Genomic DNA, 11,261 nt, shown 5'->3' with positions numbered 1-11,261 from the left:
GGCCACCTCCGTGACCTCCACGTCCTCGGGTCCCGGGCTGCACACGGGCAGGAGGGCAGCCTCAGACCAGCGCTCAGGATGCGGGCGCTGCCGGCTCAGGCTGCACAGACGGGGACCCCGCAGGGTCTCTGAACCAGGGTCATCTTCAGGAACGCGCCCGCGGCGCAGCCAGTGACCCCCGAAGCATGCTTCTCCTCGTGCTGTTTGTTTCACATGAAATGAGAAGTGATCCCCTTCTAATCTAATCTTTATCTAAACCATACGTTTTCTTCCTAAAATAAGCGGTTTACCCAGGGTGTCTGTATTTGATGTTCACAGTCCTTGTCACTGTGTCAGAAACCTGCTTTGAGGGGCTGCCCGCGTCCAGGATTCAGGTGGCCTCGCTGCGGACGTCTAGTTTGCACATCACTTTCCACTAAAGTCTGAGCACCTGGTGTTTTAATTTTCTTTTTGCTGCAAAACAAAAGCTCAGAACAACCCGTGTTTACCTCCGTTCTGGAGGCTCAGCGGCACCACCGCCTGGGCTCTCCGCAGGGGGCGCCAAGCCGGTGCTCGCCCAGCGCATCTGGGCAAGAAAGGGGGCACCCGGCTCCGTGTGGGGGTGCAGGACCCGGAGCCCCGTTCCTTTGCTGGCCACCGCGGGGCTGTACGCAGGCCCCAGGCCCACCCACGTGTGCGAGGCCGCCTCGGTGGGACACAGCCTATCCGTGCTCCGGATCCCCTGCTCGGGGGCTGACGTGGGGTACAGCGTGCCCGGTAAGCTCACCGAGTGCACAAGTGGGGTGATACCGCACCCCACTCACAGGTTTGGTGATGGGGGCGTGGAATCTTGGGGTCAATGTGAGAACTGTTTGTTTTGTGCAGGTCTGCATGCGAGCCCGCTCGGCACAGAGCATTTTGGACCAACGTCTACCACTTTCATTAGAATCCCGCGTGGCATTTCGGGGGTTGAAGGGTGTTCCCGTTGTGGTCCCTGCAGGGTATCACCCAGTAAGGCGCGGAGGCCCGTGAGCGGTGTCCAAGTGGCACTCACAGCAGCTTCGCTAGTTTTATGATATCTTTTAAAACACGTACCAAAAAATGAAAAATAATAAAACAGGTACCAACTTGGAAGGTGACACGGTGCCTCTGCGCTCTCACCGCGCATTTCTCTCACGGGTGGTTCCGTTGCACGAACGTCCATCTGTCTCCTGGTTGGTTGGAGCCCTTTCTCGGAGGATTCTGTAAACGCCCTGTTCTTCTGGGGGATATTATGCTTTTTGTAAGGATTTTTAAAATTCCTTTACCTTGGATTGATTTTATTTGAACGTAAAGATACCCATTTGTGATGATTCATTTTATCTGTCAGCTTGGCTGGGCCACTGTGCCCCGTTCAGTCAAATGCCAGGCCAGATGTCGGGTCGAAGGTGTGGTTTAGGTGAGATTAACATTTCCATCAGTGCACTCTGATTTAAACGGATCACCCTCCGTCACGTGGGTGGGCCTCATCCGATCAGTTGAAAGCCTTAGGAGAACAAGCCTGAGGTCCCACCCCATCCCTCCTGGGGAGGAGGGAATTCTCCCTCCAGGCGGCCTTCAGACTCCAGAGGCAACACCAGCTCCTCGCTGGGTCTCCAGCTGCGCCTGCCCTGCCGACTGGGCTTGGCAGTGATTGGGGAGCCCCTCCTTGAAAGAACAGTCTCTCTCACACGCACACCCCTCAGGGCGCTGTGCTCCCTGTGATGTGTCTGCCAGGCCTCTGAGGGAAGATGCCGAGTGAGTGGGGGCTGGAGACTCGCCCTGGGGCTCAGGGCGTCCTCAGAGGAGGCAGAGCCCGGCAGCCCCGCCACCCCCTCCCCGCCGTCCCGTCCCCTGCTTGATGGGTCTCCGGCTCTACGGGATGGGCCGAGCCTGGGCCACGCTCTCTTATTCTCCAGAGTCTGGCACAGTCCCTCCCCTCCCCACCAGCGGCGGGGTCCCTGAGGTCCCTGCGCCAACCCTGCTTTTCTCACCCCCTCTTGAGGGTAGGAGGGGGCCGCCCTGGACAGTGGCATTAGGTGTGTCCTGGTGGAGGGTGGCCGGTGGCAAACCCTCCCTGATATTCTGCTCTGGTGCCTCACGGCCTCATCTCTGCTACGCCCCGACCTTAGCCTGACCTTGGCCTGCAGAGCCCGGTTTTAGGGAACAAGCTGGCTCAGCCTGCTGATGGCGCACCCCCACCCCTGCTGTCCGTCCTTGGTCTGCCTTCGACAAGAGTCCCTGACCGGTTAGTCCGAGACCAGCCTGAGGACCACAAGCGGTACAAATCGTCCTCGCCGGATTTCTGGGAGCAGAAGCCAAGCCCCCGTGCCCCGCCGACCCCACCTTGGCCCCGCAGTCAGAGGAGGAGCAGAGCCGGCTGGAGGACGGGCCGCCAACACTGGAGGAAACCACAGTCTCCCCTGCGGGGAGGCGCGTCTTCGGAACAGCCACACAACCCCGTGGTTTCAAGTAAAACGGCCACAGGGTTTAGTCAAGCAATTTCTTTCCTTTATTTTTGTTAAATAAGATTCCAGAAAGTATAGTGCAAACACTCAGTAGAAAAGTCGCAATTAAGAAATGTACATTCACGTTAACATTTCAGTCCGTTCACTGGTTTAATAAAAATAGGACCAATTATTCAGTGACTTGTCTCAGTCGAACAATCTTGGAAAAGACCGGAAGGTACAGTGTGGGGTTGACGTAAAAATAGACCCGTATTGATTATACAAATCTATCGAGAGAAGCTACCTGGTGACCGTGAGCTGCCGTCACTCTGACCCCGTCACCTGGCTCTGTGTCTGCAGAACCATTCTCGAGCGAGCTCCATGGGTGGAGAGCATGTCCCCATGCTGCCCTCCCCCCCAGCATTCCACCGAGCGGCTCGGCCACACCCAGCCGGACACGGAAGGGTGCAGGGGTGTATACGGCCTTTCTCGGCGGTGAGGAAAGAAAACCAAGGGTGGGCTTCAGGTTTGCCTTCGGTGAGAAAGGAAGCTACTCTAAGGTGGTCAGGGTGGATACGTTACCTTCCTTGTGCAAGGTGGTGTGCAATCGTGTGGCTGGGGGGCGGGGACAAGGGGCGTCCGGGCTGGGGGACGCTGCGTGACCAGGGCAGGAGCTGGCCGCACAGGCCGGGGCCCCAGGCTGCGCTGTGTTGCTGGGACGCTCTGCGGCCAGCCGGCAGATGGCCCAAGGCGAGCCTGTCCCTCCGCGCATGCTGTGTGTTTTCAAGTTCAAAGTGGGTTTCACACACGTGGGGATTTCAGGGCATGCAATTCTGAGTGCACGTGCGTGCGAGCCCACAGCTTGTACAGGGTGAAGGCAAGACCGCGCGCCCCCGGGGACCGGCGCTCAGGAGTGCGGGCGCCCCAGTGTGTGCGAGAGGTGGCGGCGGGCTTCCTCGGGATCCCCGCAACTGGGGAACCATCCCCTGAGACGTGTGCTTCGTGCGCGGGGCCCGGGGGCTGGGTGGGGCTGCTGGTGGGACGCAAGAAACAAGTTCTGGCTGCTGGTGGGCCTGTGGCCCGCACCGTGGGGAGCGAGAGCCCACAGACACGGCGCTCTGAGTGCTGTTCCTGCAGACCATCCCACACACCCCACGCGGTCAGGGAGCCCCAGAGTCGCCCAGGTCTCTCGGGTGTTGGTCTAGGACAACCTCTCTGTTTCAACATCAGCTCTCAGCACGTGATGCGAGCTGTTTGCAAACTGAGCTTCCGAACGAAGTCTGAGCTGCCCGGAGCCAAAGGAGTAGCTGCCGGGGAGGCTGCAGGTTTCCCACTACCCTCTGCGATCCCTGTCTTGCCTTCCACGCATTCTCAGGGAAACCTGCCCCTGGCCGTCCCCCGACCTGCAGGAAGGGACGATGACCGCCCGCACCAGGCCCGTGGCGTCAGGCACTGGATGGCTGTGCCACCAGGCAAGACAGAGCAGACACGACCAATTCGACCGACGGCCTCCCAGGGCTCACGTGCCTTCAGGCCACCTGACTCATGTACATGGGGAAGCGTGTGTGCTTTAGGGGCTTCTGGGGGCCCCCGTCCCCCGTCTGATGCCAGAGAGGCCTTGCAGAAAGACACGGGCAACCATCCTCCCGGCTGAAGGAGGGTCTGTGTTTTCTCAGACAGGACAGGCTGTGGGCACGACACAGATTTAGGATGGAAGGTGAGACAAGGTGGGACTTCTCAGGCTAGCTGAGTGTCCTTGGGGGATCCACTGCTGAGGACAGTGTTCTGAGCTCCCCAGGGCACACCCACGGGCGGGCTGTGGGGCAAACACTCCGAACCAGCCTGCCAGGGGCCACCACAGTGGGCACTTGGGGGCAGACCAGCTAGGGAGCCCCCTAAAACCCAATGCTGTGTCCAGCAAAGAGCCACCGAGTATGACGGAAAACCAAGGGCTTGGGACAGACACGCTGGCATGAGTCCCAGTCCTGCCACTCGCGCTGTGTGACTGCTCGACTCAATAACCTCTCTGAGCCCCACATTCCTCACGACATCATGAGGGCCGTAAGCGGCCGACAGGTGACACATGGGGAAGGTGCTCTGTGGGCTGCCAAGTAGCTGTGGGTCTTAGTCATGGTAGTTCCCTTAGTTTGTGCCACGTGGAAAATGCCAGATGTATTTTCACTACACGCACAATGACTACTGGCCTTTCCCGAGGCTTTAGTGCAGAACTACGGAGTCCAGTGCGGTGTAGGGAGGAATGCACGGACTTCATAAAGGAATAAAGGGTTGTGTCTAGAACACCCTCACCCGCCAGGTGCAGCACACACGCATGCACACATATACGCACACAAACACGCACGCACACACACACGCAAACGTGCATGCACACATATACGCACGTGTGCACTCACACACACACGAAAACATGTGCACACGTACACACATAGACACACATGTGCGTGCACAGACACACATGTGCGTGCTCATGCGCACACGCACAAACATGCACGCACGCATGCACAAACGTGTACACATATACACACGCACAAACATGCACGACCATACACACGTGCGTGCACACACAGGTGTGAGTGAAGCGTGGCTCCAGCAGAATAGTTACTGTTTCTCTCCGTGAACAGATCTGATGGGGAGCAGATGGATTACAATTTTCAGGGAAATTAAGAAATGCAAATGTATGAGCCGTTACCATGAGGTTGTTTCGGGAGGTCTAGTCCCAAAATGTGGCCTCTGAAATCAGGTTTACTTCACTGAACTGGACGTGGAGGTGACCCACGTGCCCCGGCATCACAGGACCGGCCTCCAGTGTGCGCACACGGGAGCGCCCGGAGGGTGTGGGGTCTGGGGCTGGGCGCAGGGAGGAGCTAAGGGGCCCTGCCTGGTGCTGCTGGCCACAGCAGCCCGTCCCTCCCGCTCCGGTGCCTCTGCACCCCTACATTCGCAGCCATAGGGCCCACACCATCTCTGGGCACAGAGACTGCCTCTGGCTCCTTGCCACCCACCACCCATTGTTCTCACAGAATCAGGGACCCGGCCCCACTCCCAGAGGCCTGCCTGTCCGCGCCAACCCCCCACCTTTCACGTCCATCTTGGCAAAATTCACAGCTGGGAGTTTATTCCTCAGGCTGAGCCAAACTGCCCTGTCCCCACCCTGCCCTCCAGGAGGGGGTCCCAGGCCGTGGCCCCTCCCCACCCTGCCTTCCAGAAGGGGGGGTCCTGAGGCCTCCCCTAGGAATCCAATCCCTGAACCAGACTTCAACACACTCAGCCTAAGATTCATAGGGGCAAATGCAAACCCCAAGATACTGTGAGAAGAAAGGTCACACTACCACGCGGTCCCCACATCCCCTCCGAGGGTGTCGGAGCTCCAGCTCCCTCGCGACTTTCGAAGCAAACCGCAGCTGGGGAGGCAGGGTGTCTGGGCGCAGGGACGCAGCCCATGCCCTCCAGCCGTCAGCCGGCCACAGCTCACCCCTTAGTCACTTCCCCAAACCAAACGTTTTGAAATCAACTGCCTGTTAGAAGGCTGATTTTTTGCTTTTTCAGTTTTGTTGTTTTTTTAGTTGAAGCCACTACAAACTCAGGTCAAGTCGGTTTCCGAGGTGACTTTCTATGGAGCCAACAGGCCCGCACGCTTCTGGATTACAAGTGTTGACAGTGCTCTGTGACCCGCCGAGTCCGAGGGCTGCTCGGGCGCCACGGGGGCCCCCCGTCCCCAGGGCCCGGCCCCCGCAGGGCAGCAGGTGCACACTGAGGGAGAACCTGCCTCGCAGGCAATGCCTGTGTGTCATGGGCGGAGCCTGCCACACAGGGAGGGCCCACAGGACCCCCGACTCAGGGAGTCACAGGGTCACACACTGGAATGGAGGCGGGTCCACCTGTCCGGGACACACGAGCTCGAGGCCCGCGGGACCCTTCCTTCTTGAGCAGCAGGACAACGGGGGGGCCCACGCTACTGCTAGGTGCTGATGGGATGAGAGCACCACATTCCTATCCGGGGGGAGCGCATGGTGCCCCTGAAGGCTGGCTGGATCCTGTCGGAGCTCAGAGCCCACACATCAACCAGGCTTACCTGGCAGGACGGGCTTCCGGCCCGAGGCTCACTGCAGCCCGTGGACGCGCTGAGACAGGTTAGGAGGGTCACAGGTGTGCACGACCTGCCCTCGCCCCGAGGGTGACTTAACTGACAGGGCTGAGGCTGGCCCTCTTCTCCCCTAAGCCTGGGGCACCGACAGCAAACCCCATAGGGCGCAGGGCCTGAGCTGGGTCTGCAGGAGGGGCCGGGGGGGCCGCGGGGGTGGCGGCCCCCCCACAGCAAGCTCGTGCACATGGCTTATGCTGGAATCACCATCGGCTTTGGACCAAGCTTGTCTCCGCAGTTTACAGTTAGTTATTGCTTCTGGAGACAGAAAGTGTCTGGAAGCGCTGTTGGCTCTGGGGTCTGACAAACATGGAGGCTCGGGGGGGCCTGGTCTGTGGGGGCTCCACGCTGCATCACACACGCCCCGTGCAGCGGACCCCCCCGGCCCAGTGGTCCGTGGAAGCGTCTGGAAGTTTGGGGCTGCCTTCTAGGCTACTGAGGTTGGGCGTAAGCAGCACACGAGGGACACCCCCCCCCCTCCCGCCAGTGCCGGGGCTTCCCCAAGCAGGGGCGCGGTGCCTAAGGGACGTCGCACATCTGGGTAAAGCGTGCCATTCGCACGGGGCTGTTCTCGTTGTGGGTGGGAGTGAACAGGTGTCCCCTGAAACAGTGCACTATTTACAGAGCATCTTAAATAATTTAGAGAGAACCCTACTCTAACGGCTAACGTTTGTCCGTGAATGCTGTACAAGATTAAAAATAAATAAGGCAATATCATACAGTCTCGTCACAAATAAAGAGGAAGACATAGCGCACCCGCCTCGGAGGGATGCTGTGGCGGCTCCCGCGCCCTCGGGGTCGGGAGGGTCTGGGCTGCTGATGACGGAGGTGTCACGCACGCGCTCGTGGGTACCGGGACTCGCCGCCGCCGCGGGTGGTCATGACAGCAGGCCCAGAACCGTAGTGTCCGATGGCCTCCTCTCTGTGCCACGACCGGCGGCCACACACCGCAGGGCTCCGGAGCTCCTGGTTCTGTGGCTCCAGGTCCGGGCCCGGCAGGGCTGGGGGTTCGTGGAGAGTGTCACAGGTGTCCACCCTCCCCCAGCTCACTCGGGTCGACGTCCACGGAGCGACCAGCTCCTCTCCCCGGTGGTTGATGGTCAGGTCCCCGCATCTTTAAATAGCAACCTCATGCTTGGGCCATCCTGACCGCCCTGCCTCTGCGTCCACTTCGAGGGGGTGGGGGCCCACCCAGAGAGCTCAGAATCCTGCCTCCCAGCTTAAGGCCTATACCTTCAATTCCGTCTGTAAAGTCCCCTCTGCCACAGGACAGAGCATGGGGTCAGGGCCACGGTGTGGTCCGCTGCCCCCCCTGCACACTTTGGCTGCGCCCAGCAGGCGGGCACCAGGACCCTGGCCAGGTCCTCGGCCCTGCAGCTCGGCGCAGACAGGCACACCACACAGGCCGTATGCTCACAGGACCCTCAAGCTGACTTGGTTTCCCCTGAAGGAACCATGCCATGTCTCTAAAGGCTGAGGGAGGGTGGCTGGGCCACTGAGTCCTTCTCAGCGTAGCGATGGTCATCGGTGGCCCAGCACAGAGCTGGTTCTCGGAAAGGAGGCCGTCCACCCACCTACTTCCGTCCTGAGTCCCGCCTCGCTGGCCTGTCCACACACATCCCGGCGGCCGACCGTGCTGGCTGCAATGCGGCCGGGCAGGGCTGAGCCCCCACGGAGGATGCCACGCCTCACAAGCCCACCATGGGACCAGCCTGGGGACATCCATGGGGGTTCAGCCAGGGTGAGCCCAGCCCCCGGCCGCCGGTGCCAAGCTGCCTTTCTCCTGCAGTCGGAGCCGCCGCCCTGCGCCCCTAAGCAGCACATCCCGCCATCCTCAGTCTGCACCTGTGCGCGGGCGACCCCCAGACCGCCCCCGAGTCACCCGTGGTGCTCAAACTCCAGGTGCAGCCCAAACTCACTCCAAAATCCCACATCTGGGGCGCAGGCTCCTCGGCCCGGGAAGCTTTCTCTCAGTTGTGAGGTTCGCTCCTTTCAAAATCCACGTGGGCTTGTGCTGTTGTGAGGATAGCAGGAGCCCCAGACGCGGGGACAGCAAGGGGCACGGCGACCCCGACCTAGGTTCCTCCCCCGACGAGAGCAGCCAGGGTTCGTAGGGCCGATGCCCTCTGGGGGCCAAAGGACAACGCAGGACGGGCAGGCAGAGCAGGGACGATGCTGGTCGTGACACAGAGACGTGGCTCGGGGCCCCAAGAATCCCAGAAGACCTGCCTCTGGGTCTTGGCTAATACCACGCCCGAAGGAAGCTGGCGGCCCCCCCGTGCTGCGCAGCTCCCCGAACCGCCCATCGCAGGCCTGGTCCACGTGGGCCCGGGGCCCGCCCTTCTGGCCCTGCCGTACGCGCGAGGCCTGGCTTCCAGCCTGGGCTGCCGCGGGCCTGCTCAGGGCACACTGCCCCGCTGCCGGCCACAGCTCCACGGCTCTTGCTCAGCAGAAGCCCGAGGCCGTGGAGGATGTCCGCAAGGTCCCAGTGCTGGATGCTGAGCTGGCCGACCCCAGGCAGCTGGTCCTCGGCCACTGAGGAGAGGACCGAGCGAGTGCAACCCCCTGAAAGCCTCAGCATCCAGGCGGGCAGGGCTCCCCTGGCCTGTCACTGCCCGGCTGCTTCGGGGCACGCCTGGTCGGCACCCCTTCCACAGCCCAGCCTCCGGCCACCGGCCCTGCTCTGTGGGCCAGGCTGGTCTCTGCTGGAGCCCCTGAGCGCCCAGCAGCCAGCATGGGCTCCGCTAAGCCTCCTTTCCAGCTGCTCCGGGGGGCGGGTGCTGGCCGTGGGGGCCTGGGGGGAGCCCCGAGCCCTGCAGAGACCCCAGCCCGGCTCTGACCGGGTGGCCGATCATGGGGCCCACCGGGGGCGGGCCTGTGGCCAGTCTGGTCTGGAGGCCGGCTCGCCCGTAAGCGCACATTTTCCGCTCTGCATTCAGGGACCTGGCCTGGGAGCCGTTTGCATCGGTCCGGCCTTCCAGGAAGTACGTCAGCATCTCACCCTTGCCCTTGACGCTGACCTTCCCGCGGCACACGAAGCGGTAAGTGCCCCTTCGCAGCAGCCGGTGAACGTCCTCGGTCACCTGCAGCGGAGGAAAGCAAGCGAGCGTCCCCGGGTTCAGCAGGGGAGGATCCAGGGGGCAGGGCTGCCCAGAGGGCTCCCTCCTCCACTCCCCGCAACCTGTCCCCAACATCAGAGAGCACCTGGGGCTCTGGCCCGGGACCTGGGCAAGCCCCGGAAAGCAGTGCTCTCTGGGGGAAGGGCCCAGGGTGCGCGGCAGGCTGGACAGGGCACAGAGACGCAGCGCCAGGCCAGGGTGGGAACCCCGGGGTGCCCCAGGCACCAGCCAGAGGCCTGGACAGGGCGAAGCAGGACAGCAAAGCCAGCTCGCTAACATCGGAGTCCCTCGCACACTTCTTCCAGGAAAGAACCAGATGTCTAATTGGGCCCAGCAGAGGAAGGACTCATTAAAAGGAGCAACGGTGGGGTGTGCTCCTCAACACACGAGGCCGCCGGCAGGAGCAGTGCCTTCGGCAGGTGGGTGAAGGCAGCACCGGCGGCCCCGATGGTCCGACCGCGTCTTACCCACGCTGACAACGGTCCCGCCCCCGCGCACACCCCCTGGATGCCAACACCGAGCCTGATGCAGGGGAAAGGGGCCACGTCTGCACAGACTCCCCTGTCACAGGTCCTCTGGGGGAAGGGGGCGTTCCTGGGACAGCCGAGTGCTCTGTGCCTCGGGGAGCCCAGACACAGACACGCGGGGATTGGCAGTGTGGGGCTCGGAGACCCACCCCAGCATGCAGAGCAGCCACCCGGGGTGGGGGGGTCCCAGGGCTTGTCGGAGCCCCGGTACCCTGTGAGGTGGGCGCCTGGGCCAGAACGGGGGCACACAGGGCTGTACTCATCCAAAGTACCCCTGTGGATCTTCGCTCCATTTGGGGACCCGCACACAGGCACAGGGGCGGGGGCCGTGGAAGGGGGTCCCTGCAGTGCGGCAGGAGGACGGAAGACCTGGGAGGGAAAGGGGAGGCACATCGCTGGAAGCCCAGCAGCCAGGGGAGACCAGGCCGCGAGCGGTGGCCACATCACGGAGAACGGCCACCGGGGGCCGCAGGGGACAGGCCTGGTGCTGAGCAGGGGAGGGGCCCACTGCAACCTGATGGTGGAAACTCCGAACTTTCAAGTGAGCATGGGACAGTGGACGGCCGGAGAGTGGATGGGGCTTCGCCAAGGTTCCCCTGGGGGTGACCCAGCCCGGGGAGGTGCGGTGTCCTGGGACGGGCTGTGGGATGGCGGCGTGACTACGTAGATGCACTCAGCGCCTCCGAGCCCCACGCTTACGCTCAGTGAAGATGGTAAACGTTGTGTGTGTTTCACGACAATACAGGAAATTTGAAGGAAGGATTGCACATGTCTCCACTCTGAGCACAGTCGCCGGACGGTTAAACTGAGGAATCCCAGGGCCTACCAGAGGCTGGGCGGGGGACTGAACATGCGGCTGCGGGAGAGCTGGTGGCCTGCACCCGGGTACACGCGGGTCTTGGAGGACCTTGTCGGGCATCAGGGCAGAGGGAGAGGCCAGCGCTGGACCTGGTGCCGCTCACAGAGGGCCCTGCGTTCCCTGTCCAGCCCCGTGGGTGCCCAGAGACCAGCC

At 62.1% G+C, this 11,261-nt stretch overlaps 1 protein-coding gene across 1 annotated transcript in view; it reads right to left on the bottom strand.

The window, feature by feature from the left end:
• Positions 1–2,486: 2,486 nt before the first annotated feature.
• ADCY1 (adenylate cyclase 1) overlaps positions 2,487–11,261 on the bottom strand; it is a 117,249-nt gene continuing 108,474 nt past the window's right edge. The window contains exon 20 of the mRNA XM_045793578.2: positions 2,487–9,686. Coding sequence (XP_045649534.1) covers positions 9,348–9,686 — 339 coding nt within the window. The 3' untranslated portion in view covers positions 2,487–9,347. The remainder of the gene's footprint in view (positions 9,687–11,261) is intronic.

Source organism: Ursus americanus, chromosome 3 (genome assembly GCF_024610735.1).
Source record: "Ursus americanus isolate L20-20 chromosome 3, mUrsAme1.1.p, whole genome shotgun sequence".
Lineage (NCBI taxonomy): Eukaryota > Metazoa > Chordata > Mammalia > Carnivora > Ursidae > Ursus > Ursus americanus.
The sequence above is the reverse complement of the archived record's forward strand: the minus strand, read 5'-3'. Positions and strand labels throughout refer to the sequence as shown.